Consider the following 24,306-nt stretch of genomic DNA (forward strand, 5'->3'; position numbering starts at 1 on the left):
CTGCTCTGCAGACTGGCAGTGTCAGGGACAGGGTGGGGGGAGGCGAGGGGATGGTTTTGCACATGTGCCTCTTGTGCAAATGCGGCTGTGTGCATGTGTATGCTCGCAGGGACCGCTTCCCAACAGTACTGGGCCACGGACCTAGAGATTGGGGGACCCCTAGTTTAAAAGTTTGGCAGGAGATTGCTTACATCTACACTTAAGTTCTCCTAATGGTAGGCTCAAAGCGGCCTTTGTATTTCCTGGCTTCTGACTGGCTAAAGAACAGCAGAAATGATGAAGGTTCAATTCTGCAAGCCTCAAACAAACAAACAAACAAACAAGAAGGCCGCATCTCAAGACAGGGAGAAGATAAAAGAGGCTGTTGAGCAAGCAGAAAATTGCTCTTCAGCAATGTAATCTAAATCATGGTCTTTAGAACTGTGCTGGATTCTTGATCCCGGGGTCACAAAAGCACCAGATTGTCCATCAAATAAATGCTCAAGCCCTCCATAGATAAATGAGGCCATAGCGGCTCTCTTTTTCCTTCTTACACGGAACTGTTATTTAAAATACATTAAATTTTGCCTGCAGCCTAACGACGACCTTTTCCAGCACGCTGGACCCCAAGATTAAAAGCAACAAGCGGAGGGGGGGAGCAGCCTGGCTCCCTCACAATGCTCTTTGCAAAATATCACCACACCACACCGGAGGGGATAAGATCGATAGCCCTTCGGCCCTTAGATGCCAGAAAGAAGAATTTACAAAATTAAAGGGTAATTAAATTCTCGTCAGAGTCTGGCTCCTGTGAGGTATTGTTAGCCTCAAGAAAGAACAAGCCCCTCCAGCTTTGACTGCAGACCAGAAAAGGGCATTTAAGATGTCATTTGTCTAAAGGCTGGGCACCTGCTAAAATTTAGGGGAGGGGGGTGCCAAAGGAAATCTCCAAGGTCAGAAAGATTCTGACCTTTTTCATCCCACTCTGCCTGCCTCTCTCAACTTTGTGTCTTCAGACAGGGCTGTATGTTGAGGGGATCAAGGGAGAGGTAAAAACAGGTGGGGCTATGGAGCACGGTGGCTGAAGTGGTTGGAACGCTGGGAAGGAGGTTAGCAAGCCCATGTTCCAGGAGCCGGCATGAGGTGGACAAGAAGCAACGGATGGAAACTACTCAAGGAGAGAAGCAACCTAGAACTAAGGAGAAACTTCCTGACAGTTAGAACAACTAACCAGTGGAACAACCTGCCTCCAGAAGTGGTGAATGCTCCAACACTGGAAGTTTTTAAGAAGAGACTGGACAGCCATTTGCCTGAAATGGTATAGGGTTTCCTGCCTTAGCAGGGGGTTGGACTAGATGACCTCCAAGGTCCCTTCCAACTTCTTCTTCTTCTTCTTCTTCTTCTTCTTCTTCTTCTTCTTCTTCTTCTTCTTCTTCTTCTTCTTCTTCTTCTTCTTCTTCTTCTTCTTCTTCTTCCTATTATTATTATTATTATTACTCCAGCTCCTGCTGGGAACAGGAAAGGACCCCCCCAACTGGGTGTCCCCAGGCCAACGGTGAGGTTACCCGCTAATCCTTTCAATCTGGAAGCATCTCGGTGCTTCTGACTTGAGTGCGTGCAGGGGAGGCTATGATCTCATGGTTCAGGCAGGATTGGACCATAACAAAGAGTTGATTTCATCTCATGGTTGTAGCCGCCGTCTTGATTTCTTTCTTTTTTTTTTAACCTCCTCCCGTGGATACTCCTACTTTCAGATGCGTTCAGCTCATTCTAGAGTGAAGGGCAACAAACTAGAGGAGGTTGCTCCATACTAACAGGATAACAGACTTGGAAGGGACCTTGGAGGTCTTCTACTCCAACCCCCTGACCATTTTAGATAAATGGTTGTCCAATCTCTTCTGAAAAGCCTCCAGTATTGGAGCACCCATAACTTCTGGAGGCAGGCTTTCCCACTGATTTACTTTTTTACGGTTTACTTTTCAACAACATTCTCTATTACATTAAATCAGGATCTTATTCCTGATTCTTTGGGGCGCCGCTGTTCTACCTAGAAGACCAAGTATAGTTATTTAGGATGGGTGGCATTTAGCAACCAAAACTGGACAGCCAGAGTGGTTTACAGTTTGAAAGCACTTTATATCTTATTTAAAGGGGTGGACAACTATGGCCCCTTTATTACAACCGGTGGACTTCAACTCCCAGAATTCCTTGAGCCATCATAAGGATCTGCTTCATCATGCGAAGATGCCTTTTGTTGATATATGGGCATATCTAACCTGATAGAAGTACTTATGTATTATTTATTTGTAACCCCCCCCCCTTTGATTATTTTTACAAATAATCAACATATCCCTCCTCTTAGTTTCCCCACAATAACAACCTAGTGAGATGGGTTGGGCTGAGAGAGAGTGATTGGCCCAAGGTCACCCAGTCAACTCAAAAGTCCACTGAGGATGTTATCTAGTTTAGATAATGAAACGTCTGCAAGAACACAACCAAGCTCAGAGAGCACCAAGGACGCCTCATCTGTCTGTCCGTCTGTCCATCTGTCTATCTCCATCTGCCAATCCATCCATCCATCCATCCATCCATCCATCCATCCATCCATCCATCCATGGAAACACCTCTCTCTCTCTCTCTCTCTCTCTCTCTCTCTCTCTCTCTGTGTGTGTGTGTGTGTGTGTGTTTTGGTTCTAAACAAAAAATCCACACGAAGAAGGCAGGAGAATAAACTCCTTTGAAAATTATTTAGTGGTTGCCCACCAAATTAGCAAGTTTTATTTGCTGATGCTCGACTTTTCTACCCGACTATTATGAACAATGCCTGCCACAACAATGTAAAAAAAAAAACCATTTTCTTTTGCCATTTTATGAAATAGCTTATTTTCAATTGGTTAAACAATGCATTAATTACATACTATCGAAAGAGATTATTTTAGCCTTACGTTGTATAGGGGATGCATCCTTTCCCACCTACTTATATACCCATTGCTGGATGCTCTTAGATCCTTTCTCTGGCCAACCCAAACTTTTGGGAAAGAACAAGAAGCTTCAATGACAATAATTTCACGCCTATAGGAATGATCCCAACAAAATATACGAGACCAATACATGATAGAATTGTTCCAATATTTGACGGGCTCCTACAGAAACGACGGGGGGTGGGGTGGGGTGTCAAGCTGTTTTCCAGATACCAAGGGCAGGATAAGAAACAATGGTTGGAAACTAACCAAGGACAGAAGCAACCAAGGTGGATGTGGTCACCTCCATGTCGCTCGTGGGGAGGGACACCTGTGGGGGTTGGGCAGGGTTGGGGGAGATCCAGGGGGTCTCTGGCAGGTGGGACGGTAGGCAGGAGACTCATCCTGTGGGGTGAGGCGAGGCAGGGTGGGGTTGCCATTGCCATGGGGCAAGGCAAGGGCTGGAGCAGCTGCTGCCTGACACCATCGGCCCCCACACAGAGAGGCCAGTGAGCACATGGGGGCCAACGGTATCCGTCAGTAGCCACAGCCTGCTGGCCCCTCGACAGGCCAGCAGTTCAAAGATGGATAGTCGGCCGACAGCTGAGGAGGTGATGCAGTGGGTCGTGCCTGGGAAAAGGAGACCATGCGAGGCCAGGAGGGACGGGATGGGGGGGGAGGGAAACCAGCCTTGCCGGGATGCATCCGGCCATGTGGGATCTCGGCAAATTAGCAGGAGGCTGGTTGAAGAGAGACAGTTGCCACCTCCGGGGCTTGGCAAGGGGGCCCACAGAGAGGTCTCTGAGTGCCGCCTCTGGCACCCATGCCATAGGTTCGCCACCACTGGTATAGGGTCTCCTGCTTAAGCAGGGAGTTGGACTAGATGACCTCTGAGGTTCCTTCCAACTCTATTATTCTAGGTTCCATGTAGAAAGGTAAAGGTAAAGGTTCCCCCGCACATGCGTGCTAGTCGTTTCCGACTCTAGGGGCCGGTGCTCATCTCCGTTTCAAAGCCGAAGAGCCAGCGCTTGTCCGAGGACGTCTCCGTGGTCATGTGGCCGGCATGACTAGACGCCAAAGGCGCACGGAACGCTGTTACCTTCCCACCGTAGTGGTCCCTATTTTTCTACTTTTTTTTCTATTTTTCCATGTACTAAATACCTAATACTATGTATTGCTGACCTTCAGCAGAAAGATGTAGGCTTGGGAACGGTAACCTGGTCAAAATCTCTGCGATACGCATCTCGAAAATAAATACTGTTTTTTTTTCTCGCTTGAAAAACAAACAAACACGAATGGAACTTTTGTAGAGGTCATAAAGAGGTTGTCACGAGTTATGGTTAGGTTTTAAGAATGCTCTGAGGTATTTCCTGAATCCTTTTATAACAGTAGCATGCTCCCTCTAACACCGTCCTTGAATGCCGGAGAAGAACTGGCAAGCAGGGAAAGACTTAGAGCTCTTTGTAACTTCAAGAAGGCAGGTCAAAATAAAGGGCAGCAGATCTACTTACGTCTCCAACCCATTTTTCCAGCTCAATTATGATTATTCCCCCCCCCCTATCCTCCAGCCTTCCCCGGGTTAGGTTAGCAAAGCAATGATACAGTTTGCATATCAGTTCTACTCAGGGCCTTTTTTGTCATAGAATGCCCAGAATGGAGTTCCGGCACCTTTTTTTGGATGGAACCTTGTAGGGTAGGCAAGGCGGGTTGTATGACATGTGTGAGTTCCGTCACCTTTTTCTTTTACAAAAAAAGCACTGGTTCTACTTATAAATGCAGATTAGAGTTAATCGTTACTGCTTCTAGCACTGATGATGTGAGCAACAGTGGCGAATATCTGTAACTTGGGCGTAAGGTGAGGAGCAAAGTTTGTTCTCCAAGCTCGTGGGTTGGTTTCTGAATGTTTCGTTACCAGGCTAGGCAACATCTTCAGCGGAGGTTAGGAGATGTCAGTGTCAGTTTTCAGTAGGTCTTGTGATGGTGAGGTCCCGTCAGGTGAGGGTCTTGTGATGGGTCTTGGTCTTGTGAGGGGTCCCAAGACCCGTCCCAAGACCTTCACCTGATGGGACCCTTACCTGACGTGACCTCACCTGTCATGGTTCCAACAGATGAAACTCTTCAAAGAACTTCGAGGCATTGTTTACCTTGAAGAATCTTTATTTGAGTAGCATAGCATCTGCACTAAGACAATCGAGGTCAAAAACAGAGTTCCCCTCCCCTGAGCACATAGTATCAAGGCACAATTCCCCTCCTTCAGTTAACAGTTATAAATCACATTCCCCAATTAGTTTGAAACATGGGCTTCCCCTCCAGCTCACCAGCCCAATTCTTTATCATCTCTTATTTCAATAACCTTGGTTCTCACACTAGGTTCAGTTTGTTATGTCTAGCTAGACTCTCATGCACATTCCTCCCCGCTCCCCAGCATCATCTGACTCTAGAAGCAAAAAGAACAAAATGGTTGCATCTCCATTTGTTGTCAATGCCAAAACATCTGATGTTAGCAGTGTTGACAACCATCACAAGACCTACTGACCACACAAAGCACTTATAAACAGAAGAACACGGACAATGACATCTCCTAAACTCCACTGAAGATGTTACCTAGCCTGGTAACGAAATGTTCGGAAACCAATCCACAGGCTCGAAGAACGAACCTTCACCCTCACTGATGATGTTACCTATCAATCAGAATAGAGCTGGAAGGGACCTTGAAGGTCATCTAGTCCAACCCCCTGCTCAAGCAGGAGTCCCTATATCATTTCAGACAAGTGACTGTCCAGTCTCTTCTTAAAAACCTCCAGTGATGGAGCACCCACGATTTCTGGGGGGTAAGCTGTTCCACTGGTTAATTGTCCTCACTGTTAGGAAGTTTCTCCTTTAATTCCAGGTTGCTTCTCTCTTTGGTCGGTTTCCATCCGTTGTTTCTTGTCCTGCCTTCTGGTGCTTTGAAAAATAAATTGACCCCCTCCTCTTTGTGGCAGCCCCTCAAATACTGGATCTCCTCCCTGGTCCTTCTTTTCTCTAAATTGGCCGTACCTCATTGCTGCAACTATTCTTCATATGTTCTAGTCTCCATACCTTTAATCATATTAGTTGCTCTTCTTTTCATTTTTTCCTCCCCAAAGTCTCAATGTCAGAATCCATTTATATCCCATTCATAAATGTATGTCTAAAATATTATACCCCTCCCTGGATTCTGCCATTTTCCCGAGGGGAGAAGAGAAGATGTTTATTCAGCCTGCTGTCTTCAAAGACCAGGGAAAACCTTTTGAACTGAGGACAACAAAGGGAGGCAAGGGAGAAGGAGATCTGGTTTGTATCTCCATTTGAATCTGAAAAGGAAGGAGGCAATAGACATAAAGGCACGGGAAGATCCCTCTTTCCCATGAAAGGGTTTGACACCTAAGTATAATTGATGTGGGTCTGACCAAATGGGGAGGGGGTTGAACCAGGAACTCTTTATAAAGTATCAAAGTGTAACACAATGCCAGATCCTGTCTTGTATTTCCACAACCGATCATGTCCTAGTAAAAAACTCCTTTTGGACAAGACCTGGCTACAAGAGTTCTTTATTTTCCTAAGATGTGGATTGGGGTGGGTCCTGACACTCAACATCTTTTGGGGTGACCAAAACTGGGTGACCATGAAATGTCTGCAAAAAGCAACCAAGCTCAGACAGCCATCCAGGACCCCACAGATATTAAAACACGATGAATAACCGTGTGGTGTCCCTTCAAATGCCAGGGCCGTAAAAATAAAGGATGGGGGTGGGGGGGGCAGGATATGACACGAGTGATCTCCAGCCTTGGAGACTAGACCGCAGGGTATGATCAAGGCAGCAAGAATCTCAGGAGGAGTTTTAATGCAAGGATTACAGTAAGGATTAGGGTAAGGCCGAGAATCTGAACGACTTCGCAGTGTTATCTTTTTTATTAATCAAAGTTTGGAATCTCTACTTTCTGGGACTTGCAAGCAGCTACTGTTTATGAGATAAGCTACTAACAAAGTACACCTTAGGCAAAGTCCGGCTCTTAAATAGTGACTGTTAGAAGGACTTTGGAGTCCTAGTGGACGATCACTTAAACATGAGCCAGCAGTGTGCGACAGCAGCCAAAAAAGCTAATACAATCCTGGGTTGTATAAACAGAGGCATAGAGTCAAGATCACGCGAAGTTTTAGTACTGCTTTATAAAGCCCTAGTGAGACCACACCTGGAATACTGCAGCCAATTTTGGTCATCATACTACACAAAAGATGTTGAGGCTTTGGAAAACATTCAGAGAAGAGCAACTAAAATGATAAAAGGCCTGGAGACTAAAACATATGAAGAACGGCTGCAGGACTTGGGTTTGGCTAGTCTAAAGGTAAGAAGGACTAGGGGTGACATGATAGCAGTATTCCAGTATTTGAGGGGCTGCCACAAAGAAGAGGGTGTCAAACTGTTCTCCAAAGCACCAGAGGGAAAGACGAGAAACAATGGTTGGAAACTGATCAAAGAGAGAAGCAACCTGGAATTAAGGAGAAACTTCCTAACAGTGAGGACAATTATCCAGTGGAATAGCTTGCCTCCAGAAATTGTGGGTGCTCCATCACTGGAGATTTTAAAGAAGAGACTAGATAGTTACTTGTCTGAAATGATATAGGGTCTCCTGCTTGAGCAGAGTGTTGGACTAGAAGACCTCCAAGGTCCCTTCCAGCTATGTTCCGATTATTATTATCTTCTCAGATCAGTACAGGTACTGCTCACCCTTACGACCGTAATGGAGTCTGCCCATTAAGGTCACAATTCTTTACAGTTATAAAACGGATCGGTAATGTTACCAACCCAATTTTACAACCTTTTTCACAGCGCTTGTTAAGCAAACATAGTGGGTTGTAAAGCACTTTGCTTTACAGTAGTTGAAAATAAATTGGAAGTAAATGCTGGGTTTGGGGCAAAGCTGTTGTAAATTGGAGTCAGATGACTTCAAACCCCTGCACATGGCCATAAATACAGCCAATTTGCCGAGCGCCCAAAGTTCAGTCATGTGACCGTGAGTGTGGGGGCCTGAGCATCGGAACTACAAATGGTCGTAAGTCAAGGACGATCTGATTGTTTCTGTCTAGATTTCTTCCTGTTTCTTTTTCAGCGTTCTTAACAATGCCAGATGACAATGTTGTAACTAGGTTGCCCATGAACACATTATTCTGTCCAGATGCAGCTGACCCACTGTTGATTTGTGTGATACACATGCGCGCACACACACACACACACACACACAAAGCCAAAACAACTCAAGGAATTTCATCTTTTCAGAGCAGAATTTGGAAAGGTGAACGGATTGGTTGGCTGAGCTGACTGTTCGGATTCTTGTCTCAAAAGCACAAATCTTATTTATTAAAACTTTAATGTGTGTTTCAGCATGTGTGTGTGTGTGTGTGTGTGTGTGTGTGTGTGTGTTTGCACGAGAGAACTGTGCAATAGCAACTGAGGTGTTGAGGAGCAGTTCCATGATTTGATAGTAAAGGTTTAATTATTTTACAATATGGCTTTCTTCATTGAAAAAAACCCAAACACCCTTCCGTGCTTTCACTCTTAATAAAATTTCCCCCCCCCTCGTATTTCTTGAGTGTATGATAAATTCTCACTTTCTTTCCTGGCCTATTTTAAAATACCTGTAATTAAAAGAGTCGAGTGAACCAACAGTTAGATTCATGTGTCTACATACCCCTTTGGCATCGATCACACCCGGCTTGGAATTAAACTTCACTGTTTTTAAGCGTGCTTTCTCTTTCCTTTCCACCCTGGAGAGAAAGAGGGGGGGAAAAAGAAGAAGAAAGGAAAATGGAAATAGGTATGAAATCCATTGTTAGCATTATAGCTGTGTTCATAATTATTAAATATAACTATTTTTTTCATTACAGGTAGTCTTCAACTTAAAATTCATTTAGGGACCGTTTGAAATCACAACGGCATTTTTAAAAAGTGACTTGTAGCTTTTTCCCCCCACACTTACGACCGTTATGGCATCCCTGTGGTCACGTGATCAAAATTCAGATGCTTGGCAACTGGCATGTACTTATGACAGTTGCACTGTCCCAGGGTCATCTAATCACCATGTTATCCTCCCAGCAAAGTCAATGGGAGAAGCCAGATTTACTTACCGGCTGCACGACTTACTTAACAGCCGAAGTGATTTGCCTAACAATTGTGGCAAAACTCACTTAACAGCTGTCTTGCTTAGCGACGGAGGTTTTGGGCTTGGTTCCAATTGTAAGTCAAGGACTACCTTGACTTACTATTTCTCTTGGTGACATCATTTATATTAAACTTCCCAGAGAAACGAAAATGCAAATGCTAGGTGACATATAATCAGGGTGGAAAAAATTAAATAGTCAACAATGCCACAGAGATTAAAACCTCCCCCCAAAATTTTAGAAAAAGTATTGTTGAAAGAGATTCATCAGTACAAGTAGTTCTCGAGTTACGACCACAAAGTTTCTGTTGTTAAGTGAAGCATTTGTTAAGTGAGTTTTGCCCCATTTTGCAACCTTTCTTGCCACAGTCGTTAAGTGAATCGCTGCAGTTGTGAAGTTAGTAACACCGTTGTTAAGTGAATCTGGCTTCCCCATTGACTTTGCTTGGCAGAAGGTCGTAAAAGGGGATCACGTGAGCTGGGGACCCTGCAACCGTCATAAATACGAGTCAGTTGCCAAGTGCCTGAATTTTGATCAACTGACCTTTTGGGAAGCAGCAATGGTCGTAAGTGTGAAAAACAGTCATAGGTCACTTTTTTCAGTGCTGTTGTAACTCCAAATGGTCACTAAATGAACTGTTGTAAGTTGAGGACTACCTGTATTCAACCAACGAGGAATGTTTTATATATATCTTCGATATTTTGTTTTATGCACACTTTTTTCTTTTTTCTAAAGTTGCTCTTTTTTTTCCCTACCCTTCATTTTGGATTTTGTACTACTTTGGAAATAAATTTACAAAATATAAAAATATGTATAAAAATAAAAGGTAAAGATAAGAGAGTTAGTCAACCAGTGGTCCCACTTATTTAATGGCTGGGAATCACACACATTTTGTCAGACCTGTTACCACTTAAGCCTCTAAATCAGGGGTGTCAAACTGCCGGCCCGCGGGCTAGATGCGTCATGCGGAAGCCATGCCTACCCCATTTCTGGCAATGGCAAAACCGTCCCGATATGTTGCGCGACGTCATGTGACATTGCGAGTTTGACAGGTCTGCTCTAAATAGAAACAATCCTTGGCTCCAATTCTTGAAAAAGGTATACCGTATTTTTCGGACCATAAGACGCACTTTTTCCCCCAAAAGTGGGGGGGAAAACGAGGGTGCGTCTTATGGTCCGAAGGTGATCCGTATGGCCAGCCCCAACCTCCGCAAGTGGAAAGCAAGGGAGATTGCCAGGAGCACGAATCGGCACGTGCTGAGAAACGCCGATCTCACACTCCTGCACTCTCCCTCGCTCGGTTTCAGCTTCCCTTGCTACAAGAGAAAGCAGGCTGAAACGGAGTGAGGGAGATTGCCAGGAATGCGAATCGGCTGATCTCGCGCTGCTGCAATCTGCCTCGTTTCAGCCTGCTTTCTCTTGTAGCAAGGGAAGCTGAAACCGAGCGAGGGAGTTTGCAGGAGCGCGAGATCGGCCGATTCGCATTTCTGGCAATCTCCCTCACTCCGTTTCAGCTTGCTTTCTCTTGTAGCAAGGGAAGCTGAAACCGAGCGAGGGAGTTTGCAGGAACGCGAGATCGGCCGATTTGCATTTCTGGCAATCTCCCTCACTCTGTTTCAGCTTGCTTTCTCTTGTAGCAAGGGAAGCTGAAACCGAGCGAGGGAGTTTGCAGGAGCGCGAGATCGGCCGATTCGCATTTCTGGCAATCTCCCTCACTCCGTTTCAGCTTGCTTTCTGCAAGAGAAAGCCGGGCTGCAGGGCCGCCTCCGCGGGTACTGCTCTAATGCAGAGAGGAAAGGACAAAGAGGGAGGGAAGGAAGGAAGGAAGGAAGGAAGGAAGGAAGGAAGGGACAATGGGAGAGGGAGGGAGAGAAAGAGAGAGAGAGAGAAAGAGAGGGAGAGAGAGAGAAGGAGAAATAATTTTTTTTCTTGTTTTCCTGCTCTAAAAACTGGGTGCATCTTATGGTCCGGTGCGTGTTATGGTCCGAAAAATACAGTAATTTTATTAGAACTCAAGTGCATTGCAGTAGTGCAGAGCTAGAAAGGAGAATCGCGCGCCCAAATCCCCAAGTTCAACTTTTCCCTCCCTTAATTGCCTCCCATTGCTGATCCCACCATGACTAATCAGGTTGAAGCAAGATGTTTTCAGAACGGTTGCGTCACGCCAAGCGTAGGTTGGTATGCAACCTCCGCCTTCTCCTCCCAGCTGGGTGACTTTGAAGCAGCATCTCAGGGAGTTACTTTCGCTTTCCCCCAAGTATTTCCCCCCCCTCCCCAGACTTCATGGCAGACTGTTATCACTTGATAGCAAAACGCAACACAAGTAAGGTGGCAGCTGACAGATCTAGAATTCAAAATAGGTAGGAGATATCTCACAAGTGACTAAGAAAGCAAAGTTTTTAGATCTACCATTGTAAGAGTAAGCCCACAACAGATTCACCAAGCAGCAAAGATAGATATACTTCAGGAGAAACACAATTTCCAAAGGTTACATAAGGAGGAGTTATTTTTGACTACGGGAACAAGTGTGAAAACTACACAAGTTAATTATTGTGGAACAAAATGCCTTGGAGAACATTATCTTCAAGAAGAAATAAAATATATACTTCTGTTTCAAAACTGCCCGTTTTTAACATTGCCAGCTGCAGCACACACCAAGCTCATGTTACTATAGTTACAGCTGAACTTTGGAATAAATCTCCCCCCCTGTAACCCCCACCCCTCTGAGAAAGCAGCATGCACACACAGAAATGCAGCTTTCATATCCAGGGGGTGATCTTTGAACCATACAAAACTCTCAATTTTAAGAAGATGAAGGTCCATGTAGGAAAAGATGCAAGGGAAAAGACATTGAAAGGGCACGAAAATTTGGAAGTCCTAAATGGAGAAAGGAAACGCTGCATATTCTGGGGCAAAGATAATTAGGTCAAAGCTAAACTCAGTCTTTTAATGATTATTACACGCTCATATTGAGTTGCCTTTTCTTTCTCTCTCTCTCTCTAGCCTTGCGACATGACTCACTTTTACGATCAATTTCTGCTCTCAGTAGAAAACCTTCTTCAGATTGGAATCACACCACAATGAGATTTGCCTGTTTGTGGTTTAAGTTGTACGGCATGATTTGTGATTTAGTCTATTGCCTGAATAGGGTTAAACTTCTGGGTTGTGAGGGTAGGATAGGGTGCCGAATGAATTAATTGGCTTTTCTGGATTTTAGTTCAATTTGTTATGCCGGGATATTTGGGAATAAACTAACCCCCCTGGTCAGCCACTTTAGGCATTCTGTATCCCTCCCTCCCCTTCCTTCCTTCCTTCCTTCCTTCCTTCCTTCCTTCCTTCCTTCCTTCCTTCCTTCCTTCCTTCCCTCCCTCCCTCCCTCCCTTCCCTCCCTCCCTCCCTCCCTCCCTCCCTCCCTCCCTCCCTCCTTCCTTCCTTCCTTCCTTCCTTCCTTCCTTCCTTCCTTCCTTCCTTCCTTCCTTCCTTCCTTCCTTCCTTCCTCTTCTCTCTTTCTCTCTCTATGAAATAAAGGCAGAAAGGAGTAAGGATGGTAATGTGGTGGATTCATTTTTTTTTGTATGTGACTCTGATTGTGATGCAGGGTAGGCTTGCATCTACACAGCCGGGTTGCTGCCAGACCGACAAACATTTTTGCACTAGAGACCACTTGTTTGACCACTGTTTTGTGTGCTGTTAGATAAATGGGTTGATCATCAGTTATTTCAGTGTGGCAATTGGCCAGTCAGACACGTCAACCAGCTGCAGCTTTTTATTTTTACCCAGGGTAGCACAAGAGCTATAACACTAGTCCTCAACTTATGACCAGTTGCTTAGCGACTGTTCAGAGTTATGACTGACACTCTATAAATGTTCTGGCAAATAATAAACTAGAGCACGAAAGAACGTGGAATTGTTTGATATTTTTCCCCCATGACCTTTTCTGTCCCCAACAGCATTTCCCAGTTCATTTTCTCAAGGATGCACCCAGTTCAATGGCCATCGGAGGACAAAGAATACTGTTCTGAACCAGCCCTCTTCTGGCCTTGTAGTAAGGCAAACCCCTATTCAGAAAGAAGAGACTGGAGAGCGTCCAAGGCTAAAAGGCATCTGCCAAGATTTAATTACGCAGTTAACAAAAACACAAGAGCTTGTCTTCTCAAGCGGAAAAGTTGCTTTCAGCAACCAGCCCCTCCCCAAACACTCCTTTTATAGAGAGCTCAGGGCGTGGTCTCCCTGTGCCTCCTCCCGAGGAGTCCCACAGCCTTTCTTTGTTTGTTCCTGCTCGACTGCCTCCTGCGTCGGGCGTCCTTGAACAGGGCCAGCTGTGGGTCATCATCCTCCGCACTCTCGGGCTCACGCAGCTGAGAAGAGGTCCCCGGCTGAGGGCTCTGCAAAGCCTCCAAACCATCATCAGCCGGTTCGTTTCCCTCCTCCCCCTCATCTGAGTCATCCGATACATCGGAGCCGGCTGTCGGACCCACAGGCTGGCCCTGAGTCACAACAAATCCTTTGCAAAATTATTTTGCCTGTTTAAAGATATTTAGCCTAAATTGCCAGTTCATTCAGTTTGGTGCTTGCATGCCTTATCTTTGATGCATCGCAGGCGGTAAACTAGCTTATACTAGCAGACTAGCAATGCGTGGATTGCAGGTTCCTGTGGGCTCCTCCACTGGTCTTGCCTTGCCACGCGTCACAATGCCTCACATCCGGCCAGGTCCAGTGCCGGTTCCCGCTCTCCACACACACGAATGCAGCTAGGTTTTTCCCACCGAAGTGGTACCCATTTATCTACTTGCACTATTGCATGCTTTTGAGCTGCTGGATGGGCAGGAGCTGGGGATCAAGTGACGGGAGCTCACGCCATCTCATGGAGCCGGGACTTGAACAGCCAGAGTGCAAACCATGTCTGGCTGTAAGTTCATTAAGCCACCGTGCCCACCACACCCCTAAACTTAAAGATCATATGTTGTTAACATATTCATACTGCCTCTCTGTCAATAGTAACAGGGCTTAGACTTATATAACGCTTCACAGTGCTTTTACAGCCCTCTCTAAGCAGTTTAGCATATTTGCCTCCAACAATCTGGGTCCTCGTTTAACCGACCTCGGAAGGATGGAAGGCTGAGTCAGCCTTGAGCTGGTGAGACTCGAACTGCTGGCAGCCGGCAGTCAGCCAAAGTTTGCCTGCAGTACCGCATTCTCACCACTGCGCTACCGCGACAATATCGTGTTATGGACAGCACGGCTGTTATTAAAAATGAAACAGCACTGTGTGTCTCCATCTATGTTTTTTTTTCTTCTTTTGTACATTTTTGTATGTCTTGGATTAAAATAATGATTGCGTGTGAGCTTGCAAGAGAGACTTGAAATAAAGCTTGTAAAAAAAGAAAAGGAGAAAGGAGAAGAGGACACCACATACCTTCGTTTGCTAGGTATAACGCCCATCTCTTCACTGTCCCCTTCCAGCATGACCCTTCTTGCTTGCCACCACTCATCATCAGAGGCGTTGATAACGTGGAGAATATCTCCATACTTGAAGCTGAGTCCTTGGCTGGGGAGGCCACTGTCCTTGCTTTTGTCGTAGTCAAACATGGCTCTGTTGGAAGGAAACACACAAAGGAGGGCTTGGTAAACCCACGCAGGACAGCACTGAGCAGTCATTGGAGAGGAACATCTGGAGATGAACGTAAGGTTCAAGTGCAGGTAGTCCCTGACTTACAGCCGCAATTGAGCCCAACATTTCCATTGCTAAGCAAGGCAGTTGTTAAGTGAGTTGGGCCCCATTTTGTGAACGTTTTTGCCAAGCAAATCACTAGTGAGGGATTAAGTATATCACGCGGTCACTAAGCGAATCTGGCTTCCCCCATTAACTTGCCTTTTCGGAAGCCGGCTGGGAAGGTCACACATGGTGGTCACGTGACCCCAGGACAGTGCAACTGTCATAAATACTTGCCAGTTGCCAAGTGTCCCAGTTTTGATCACGTGACCAAGTGTGAAAAAACAATCATAAATCACTTTTCCAATGCCATTATAACTTGAATGTCACTAAGTGAATGGTTGTAAGTTGAGGACTGCAGTAGCTACATATTAAAGAAGAACTTTGTCTTTCTTTCTTTCTTTCTTTCTTTCTTTCTTTCTTTCTTTCTTTCTTTCTTTCTATCTTTCTTTCTTTCTGACTCTGAGTGGTTTACAGTCTGATAAATGATGTTAATGATTTTAATAAATGATGTTAATAAATGATTAAAACAATAAGACAATACATACATTAGCATTAAGAAAATAATAGGTAAGACAGTGTGTGTGTGTGTGTGTGTGTGTGTGTGTGTGTGTGTGTGTGTGAGGTATACAACAGAATGGAGAAGGGATTTTCTGATCAATTTTTCCAGTCTGAATAAATTAAGGAAGTCAGGTATATGGGGAAGTGGCTACCTGATCTCTTTGTGTGTTTGTTTGTGTGCGTGAGAGCGCACCCACGGGTGTGTACTGGAGGGCAACCAAGAGAAAGTGCTTTGTTTTTGTTGTCGAAGCATAAATCTTCAAGTCTTTTCAGCTGGAGCAAATTGTTATGGAACAGTTACATGACATTAATCATCATTTGCGGCCCACAGCACTCTTATGCATCATTAGGAGCAGTCAAATAACGCTACCATCTCTTCAGCCTAATGAAATAAATTGTTGCAAAACGGATGCCAGCCCGGCAAGTGGTGTTTGATGGCTGTCTGCGCTGGTACAGCAAAATAATGTCTGAAACTAAGCGTATCCATCTCTGGTCAAATTAGGCTTGGAAGGAAGAAATTATTTTTAGATAGTCTCTTAGCAGGGGAATTGAGTTTGTGGGTGCTGTTTTTCCCCCCTTCTTTATTGAGGAATGAGTGTTTCAGGGTTCACTCAAATAGCAATAGGCACTTAAACTTATATACCGCTTCACACAGTGCTTTACACTCTAAGCCAGACATGTCAAACACAAGGCCCGGGGGCCGGATCCGGCCCGCGAAGTGGTTTCATGCGGCCCGCGAAGCCATCCTGGAAACAGTGAGGGAACGGCCCCCACTGCCTTGGCCCTGGCCCAGAGACCCTCCTTCTGCCAGAGACCCCCAGATCTGTCCCACTCCTGCCCAGGCCCCCATAGGCACCCTTGATGCGAACGATGTAGAGCTGGCCACGCCCACCCAGTAGGCCATATGCACTCTAGCCACGCCCACCCAGTAGGCCACACCCACCCAGGCCATGCCCACCCTGCCCCCTGAGGGCAACAGCAATGCTGATGTGGCCCTCAATGAAATTGAGTTTGACACCCCTGCTCTAAGCAGTTTACAGAGTCAGCATACTTGGCCCTCTAGCAATCTGGGTCCTCATTTTACCGACCTCGGAAGGATAGAAGGCTGAGTCAACCTTGAGCCCCATCAGGATCAAACTCCGAACTGTGGGCAGAGTCAGCCTGCAATACTACATTCTAGCCACTGTGCCACTACGGCTCTTATAAATGACCCAGCCTATTCCATGTACCAGCAGGAGATATTCCAAATAGGTAATAAATACACAAAACTTCAGATCTTCTCATGAGTTTATCATTTATCGCACTGGACCAGCCACCCCCAACCTTTTGGGCACCAGGGACCAGTTCCGTGGAGAATTTTTTCCCTGCAGACCAGAGAGGGCATGGCTTCATGTGCTGTCGGTATCTTGCGGATGGGGCTTTGCTTGTTTGCACAGCCAAGTTTCTGGCATGCCGTGAACTGGTGCTGGTCCATGGACTGGGGGTTGGGGATCCCTGCACTAGACTTCACCTCCAAATGACCTGCACCTGACATGACCTCCCATCCCTTGGTGGGATTGAAATACCTGAACAACTGGTTCTCTTATTGGATACAGGCCTGGGCCTCTGAGCTTAGAATGGACTTCCAGACGTGGCATCAACGAAATTCTGGTGGGCTGTTGTAGGCCTGGGAGGCCTCCTCCAGGCCTCCAAGGCCTAGAATGGACTTCTGGAAGTGGCATCCACACACTTCCGGTTGGCCATTCTAGGCCTGGGAGGCCTCCTCCAGGTCTCCGAGGCCTAGAACAGACTTCCGGAAGTGGCATCCACACACTTCCGGTGGGACATTCTAGGCCTGGGAGGCCTCCTCCAGGCCTCCGAGGCCTAGACTGGACTTCCGGAAGCAGTGTGCATTCAGCCGGTTCTCCGAACTCAGCAAAATTTAGCTACCGGTTCTGTTGAACGGGTGCAAACCGGCTGAATCCCACCACTGCTCCCATCACAAGACCCTCAACTGAGGTGACCCATACCTGATTCCTCACTAGACCCATCACTGGACCCATCACAAGACCCTCATCTGATGTGACCCTCCCATCACAAGACCTACTGACCACGCGAAGCTCTTATAAGCCGAAGAACACGGACACTGACATTCCTTAAATTCCGCTGAAGATGTTACCTAGCCTGGTAATGCAACGTTTGGAAACCAACCCACAAGCTCGGAGAAGGAACCTCCACTCCCTAATCTGGAGTAGTATTTTTCAGGCTGATGCAGTTAGGACCAGATAGTTCTCAACTTACGACCATTCATTTAGTGACCGTTCAAATTCAACGGTACTGAAAGAAAATGAGACTTATGACTATTTTTCACATGAAAGTTACATCTCCGTGTTTCATATGCTCCTAAGTCAGACACTTGGCAAGTGACTCATATTTGTGACCATCGCAGTGTCCCAGGCTCATGTCATCCCCCTTTTTTTGACCTTCTGATGAGCAAAGTCAGTGGAGAAGCCAGGTTAACAACTGTGTTACTAACTTAACAACTGTAATATTCACCAACAACTGTGGCAAGGAAGGTCGCAAAAGGGGGCAAAATTCACTTAACAAACGTCTCACTTAGCAACAGAAATTTGGAGCTCACTTGTGGTCCTACGTCAGGACTACTTATACAGCACGATAGATAAAATCTCTTGACTTTACTCCGCAAAGATTTCATTTTTTATGAGCCATGGTGGCACAGTGGTTAGAATGTAGTACTGTTTTTTCTCTCTTCTTTTTCTTTAAGATATGAGTAATGTAACAATAGGGACGTGGTGGCTCAGTGAGTTAGGACGCTGAGCTTGTTGATCAGAAGGTCGGCAGTTTGGCGGGTCGAATCCCGAGTGCTGCGTAGCAGAGTGAGCACCTGTTACTCGTCCCAGCTTCTGCCAACCTAGCAGTTCGAAAGCACATAAAAATGCAAGTAGAAAAATAGGGACCACTACGGTGGGAAGGTAACAGCGTTCCGTGCACCTTTGGCGTCTAGTCACATGACCACGGAGATGTCCTTGGACAAGCGCTGGCTCTTCGGCTTTGAAATGGAGATGAGCACCGGCCCCTAGAGTCGGAAACGACTAGCACGCATGTGCGGGGGAACCTTTACCTTTTTAATGTAACAATGTGATGGCTTGCATGGGGAAAAAAAGACTTAAATACTTAAGTGTAACTAATTTTGAGAAAATCTTAACCAAGTAAAAATGCTTTGAATATTGTGGGGAAAGCAAATCTAAGTAAGAATTTTGTAAAGATTATGTATACATGTGCATGGTGAGAAAAACGAACCTTGCAAGTTTTTACTTAAGAGTTAAAACTTGCCAAGCATAACGTATCCTTCGAATACTGACTTTAGGTTTCTTATTTAAGTTGAGCTACTTAATTTATTCAGTTCAACATAGTTGGGTCTCCTGACTAGAATTGAGAAGAATTTAAATCATCCAGATGACTCCTGTGCCTTTTCGCGTATCAAAGTTTGATTTTCATCATGATCAACAATGAGACTGGAAAAAATACACTTGAAAGAAAATTCATGACTATCTATATCTTTTAAATATATTTGTAGAATATGGATTAGCCTGCAGGACGAGACATTGGTTTCATGCAACTCCAAACCTTCTGCAGTTTTCTGGTAAGGATGAGTCACCTCAAATCAATTTTCTTGTTTTCCTGATGCTCAGACAAGTAAATAGAATTACTCTTCCTTGATGGGGCCCACAGCTAATGACTTCCTTTTCTAACCCGCCCACTGGAGTTTTTTCAGGTTAGCCCATTTATTTTAAACCGACGCCTTGTGGTATTCTGAATTAGCATCGAAAGCCAGCCTGTCTCCCTGCACAGTTAAGACTAATTCCAGCGCAGAACCCTCCTTTTTATTCCTATCAGGTTGACAGGATTTGATATATGGATTTCAATTTGTCACTCTAAAGTGGATAAAACAAGAATTCGGGCCATCTCTTAGGAGATTGAGGCTTTGCAAGTGAGTGAAATAAATCTTCTTTCCTCGGCCTGCTTGCACTTCGGGGTACAATCTGTCTCCCACCAAAGGGCTTTAAGTGGCACTTATTTAATAATTGGCAGCCATAAGTATTACAATTTTGGATGACATGGGTCATTTGTACAGCTACTCAACCACTCTATGCTAAATCAGAGGACGCTTTACGCATCGGATGGTGCTTTTCAAAAGTGTGAGCCTGGAGGTGTGTTTTACCCAGATGATAATGAAATGGAATATTTCAGTTTCAACCTGAGCTGCAGAGAAATTTATTTTCTCCACCCCTCTTTCTCCCACCCTCAATACACTTTGGCACTTGAGAGTGTAACAACCCAAAAGATGGGGGTCTTGCCCCATGCATCGTAAAATGTGAATTTGGTTAAAAGAGAGGGAAAGATAGCAATAGCACTTGGACTTATATACCGCTTCACAGTGCTTTTACAGCCCTCTCTAAGCGGTTCACAGAGTCAGCCTATTTACCCCCAACAATCTGGATCCTCATTTTAACGACCTGAGAAGGATGGAAGGCTGAGTTGACCTTGAGCCAGTCAGGATTGAACTGCTGGCAGTCGGAAGAATTAGCCTGCAGTACTGCATTCTAACCTCTGCAACACAAAATGTCTCCCTCCCTCCCTCCCTCCCTCCCTCCCTCCCTCCCTCCCTTCCTTCCTTCCTTCCTTCCTTCCTTCCTTCCTTCCTTCCTTCCTTCCTTCCTTCCTTCCTTCTAGCACTTAGACTTATATGCCCCTTCACAGTGCTTTACAGCCCTCTCTAAGCAGTTTATAGAGTCAGCATATTTACCCCCCAACAATCTGGCTCCTCATTTTACCGACCTCGGAAGGATGAAAGGCGGAGTCAACCTTGAGTTTGGTCAGGATCGAACTGCCAAACTGCTGGCAGCCAGCAGTCAGCAGAATTAGCCTGTAATACTGCACTCTAACCACTGCGCACCATGGCTCAGTGGAAGGGGATGAAACCCCAAAGCAGAGGAAGAAAGCAAGACAAAATAAAATAAAATAAATAAGTAAAGGAATTTCCTTGACTTACAACCCTTCATTTAGTGACTGTTCAAAGTTATAACTGCATCGAAATAGTGACTTATGACCGTTTTTCATACTAACGACCGTCGCAGGATTCCCATGCTCATGGGAACAAAATTTGGATGCTTAGCAACTGATTCACGGCAACTTTATGACGGTTGCCGTGTCCCGGTCCCTTTTCCGACCTTCTCACAAGGAAAGTCAACGGGGAGGCCAGATTCCCTTAACAACCGTCTTGCTAACTTAACAACGGCATGGATTCACTTAACAACTGCGGCAAGGAAGGTCATAAAACGGGGCAAAATTCACTTAACAACTGTCTCACTCAGCAATAGAAATTTTGGGTTCAACTGTGGTCGTAAGTCGAGGACTACCTGTATAGGTTTTGTCTGCAACCGTAGTTTTAAAAGGTTAGGATATTATAGCCATTTCCAATGACTTCCCTTGAGCGGAATTAGCTAAGAGGACCTGCAGGCTTTAATAAAAGGGAAAAAAAATAGTTACGATTTAGAATGGAGCCAGGTTATAATCAGGACTATTGTTTCCGAAATGGCAAAGTTCTGGTTTCAGGGAGAAATTGTGACCCCAATTGCTGGGTTCACTTGGCGGCTAAGAGTTTTGGAAAGTGAAAACCAGATGGTAGGAATAAGCAATAGGATGTAGGGAGACCTCATTTTTATTCCTAGCAGACGCAGTTCTCAGAGGCTTTACTACCTGTCTATTAATAGAATCGGAACACTGGGCTAGATGGCCAGATCTCTGATTGTTCAAGATCCCTAGAGCAGAGAAGAACCATCAAAGTAATTGCAGCTGACAGGAATACAAAAAAAGAAAAGAAAAGAAAAGGGAAAAAAAACCCCCAGAAAAGTCCAATCAGAGGCAGGCATTCACTCTTTTAACACAGCCATCTAGAATAGATTATGACCTTTACTGACAGTCAAGACAGAAGTTAGATTTTGCCAGCAGGTTTGTAGTTGAGAGAGAGAGAGAGAGAGAGACAGACAGACAGAGACAGAGGAAAACAAAAAGAAAGAAAAACAATCTTTTCCTTTCCTTTCCTTTCCTTTCCTTTCCTTTCCATTCCTTTCCTTTCCTTTCCTTTCCTTTCCTTTCCTTTCCTTTCCTTTCCTTTCCTTTCCTTTCCTTTCCTTTCCTTTCCTTTCCTTTCCTTTCCTTTCCCCATTTTCCTTTCCTTTCCTCTCTTTTCCTTTCCTTTCCTTTCCTTTCCTTTTCCCTTCCCTTCCCTTCCCTTCCCTTCCCTTTCCTTTCCTTTCCTTTCCTTTCCCCATTTTCCTTTCCTTTCCTTTCCCCATTTTCCTTTCCTTTCCTTTCCTTTCCTTTCCTTTCCTTTCCTTTCCTTTCCTTTCCTTTCCTTTCCTTTCCCCTTTTTCCTTTCATTTCCTTTCCCCATTTTCCTTTCCTTTCCTTTCCCCATTTTCCTTTCCTTTCCTTTCCTTTCCTTTCCTTCTCTCCCTTCTTTCAGTCATTCTTCCTTTCCTTTCCTTTCCTTTCCTTTCCTTTCCTTTCCTTTCCTTTCCTTTCCTTTCCTTTCCTTTCCTTTCCTTTCCTTTCCTTCTCTCCCTTCTTTCAGTCATTCTTTCCTTTCCTTTCCTTTCCTTTCCTTTCCTTTCCTTTCCTTTCCTTTCCTTTCCTTTCCTTTCCTTTCCTTTCCTTTCCTTTCCTTTCTTTCTCTCCCTTCTTTCAGTCATTCTTCCTTTCCTTTCCTTTCCTTTCCTTTCCTTTCCTTTCCTTTCCTTTCCTTTCCTTTCCTTTCCCCATTTTCTTTTCCTCTCCTTTCCTTTCCTTTCCCCATTTTCCTTTCCTTTCCCCATTTTCTTTTCCTTTCCTTTCCCCATTTTCCTTTCTTTTCCTTTCCTTTCCCCATTTTCCTTTCCTTTCCCCATTTTCTTTTCCTTTCCTTTCCCCATTTTCCTTTCTTTTCCTTTCCTTTCCCCATTTTTCCTTTCCTTTCCCCATTTTCCTTTCTTTTCCTTTCCTTTCCCCATTTTCCTTTCCTTTCCTTTCCCCTTTTTCCTTTCATTTCCTTTCCCCATTTTCCTTTCCTTTCCTTTCCTTTCCTTTCCTTTCCTTTCCTTTCCTTTCCTTTCCTTTCCTTTCCTTTCCTTTCCTTTCCTTTCCTTTCCTTTCCTTTCCTTTCCTTTCCTTCCCTTTCCTTTCCTTTCCTTTCCTTTCCTTTCCTTTCTTTTCCTTTCTGAAGCTTGCTGGGTGACTTTAGGCCAATCACCAGGAGACGGTGAGTTCAAGTCCGGCCTTAGACATGAAGCTGGCTGGGTGACATTGGGCCAATCACCACAAGACTATGAGTTCTAGTCCCTCCTTAGGCATGAAAGCTGATTGGATGACCTTGGGCCACTCACTCTCTCTCTCAACCCAACCCACCTCACAGGGTTGTTGTTGTGAGGAAAATAGGAGGGCGGAAAGAGTATTACGCGTTGTCTGTTCGCCCCCTTAAGTTACCCACAAAGATGGGGGTGAAAATTTTTTTTCTAATAAATAAATAATAAATAAATGTAACAATCTAGCTTAACCACTTCTGAAAAGATGGATCTCTTTGTTTCTCTGCTTATTCTCTCCCTCCTTTCCATGTTCTGTAGATGGTTACCTTTTCTTTACTCCTCTGTTCTCAAGCTGCCCTGTGCCCAATGCCCTCCTTACAGTCGGTGTGTACAGTATATGTGTGAATGCTACACGATTTAAAGGTTTTTGCCTTCTTTGGCGCTGGGAGACAAGTTTAACACCACATCTCTATTTTTGGTTCTGTTTCCCCATCTGGTAGCTAAATTCTATGCATACTCTATATTATAAAGATTCGCTTTGCAAAATATCTGATTCCCCACTATCTCTGAACTCGCTCTTTCTCTTCATTGAAACGAACGTATTTAATACCCCAAAGACTGCCTAGTTGCTTAAGATTTCTGTGTTACCCTGTAGAATTGTAATTGTTTCAGACACGTATATCAACGTGTACAGATTGCTCATTGTAAATACTGAAAACTAAGTAATTATTCGGTTGTCTCGTATCCCCAGAGTCTCAAATCACGTCTAAAGAACTTAAAGAATTGTACTGATGGGTTATGAATGTTAGTTTCATTGTCCTAAATATATAAGCTGATTTGATGAGCTATAACGTTAGGTGTCATCGGAGGAAGACTGCATTTTGCTGCATGAGGCCTGAATGCTTGATTCAGGCAAGACCAGCCCAGTTTGGCAAACAAAATGTTATTTATATTTGGGATTTTGACAGAAAAAAAAAGCTATAAGCAGATTCAACAAATGTTACTGTGGGATAAACTCAACTATGTTGGGCATTGCCACTCATAAAGTACCCTTTATGGGGAGATAAATGGTTGCCTGTGTTAGCCTCAGTTTCTTCTTTCTTTCTTTCTTTCTTTCTTTCTTTCTTTCTTTCTTTGTTTCTTTTCTTTCTTTCTTTCTTTCTTTCTTTCTTTCTTTCTTTCTTTCTTTCTTTCTTTCTTTCTTTCTTTCTTTCTTTCTTTCTTTCTTTCTTTCTTTCTTTTCTTTCTTTCTTTCTTCTTTCTTTCTTTCCCTCTCCTCCCCCTTCCTCTTCCTTCCTTCCTTCCTCTTCTTCTCTCCCTTTTCTTTCTTTCCTTCCTTCCTTCCTTCCTTCCTTCCTTCCTTCCTTCCTTCCTTCCTTCTTCTCTCCCTTTTCCTTCCTTCCTTCCTTCCTTCCTTCCTTCCTTCCTTCCTTCCTTCCTTCCTTCCTTCTTCTCTCCCTTTTCCTTCCTTCCTTCCTTCCTTCCTTCCTTCCTTCCTTCCTTCCTTCCTTCCTTCCTTCCTTCCTTCTTCTCTCCCTTTTCCTTCCTTCCTTCCTTCCTTCCTTCCTTCCTT

At 44.7% G+C, this 24,306-nt stretch overlaps 1 protein-coding gene across 7 annotated transcripts in view; it reads right to left on the reverse strand.

Annotated features, from left to right (window-relative positions):
• The window catches only part of DLG2 (discs large MAGUK scaffold protein 2), a gene marked incomplete at both ends in the record, with an annotated part of 1,055,326 nt that overhangs the window by 41,708 nt on the left and 989,312 nt on the right, over positions 1-24,306 (reverse strand). For 6 of the 7 annotated variants that reach the window (XM_083362102.1, XM_083362107.1, XM_083362106.1 and 3 more), the window contains 2 exons: positions 8,648-8,723; positions 14,533-14,709. In XM_083362102.1, the coding sequence (XP_083218228.1) occupies positions 8,648-8,723; positions 14,533-14,709 (253 nt within the window). The remainder of the gene's footprint in view (positions 1-8,647; positions 8,724-14,532; positions 14,710-24,306) is intronic. The other variant, XM_083362108.1, reaches the window with a different exon arrangement.

This window comes from Vipera ursinii, assembly GCF_947247035.1.
Source record: "Vipera ursinii genome assembly, chromosome: 4".
Lineage (NCBI taxonomy): Eukaryota > Metazoa > Chordata > Lepidosauria > Squamata > Viperidae > Vipera > Vipera ursinii.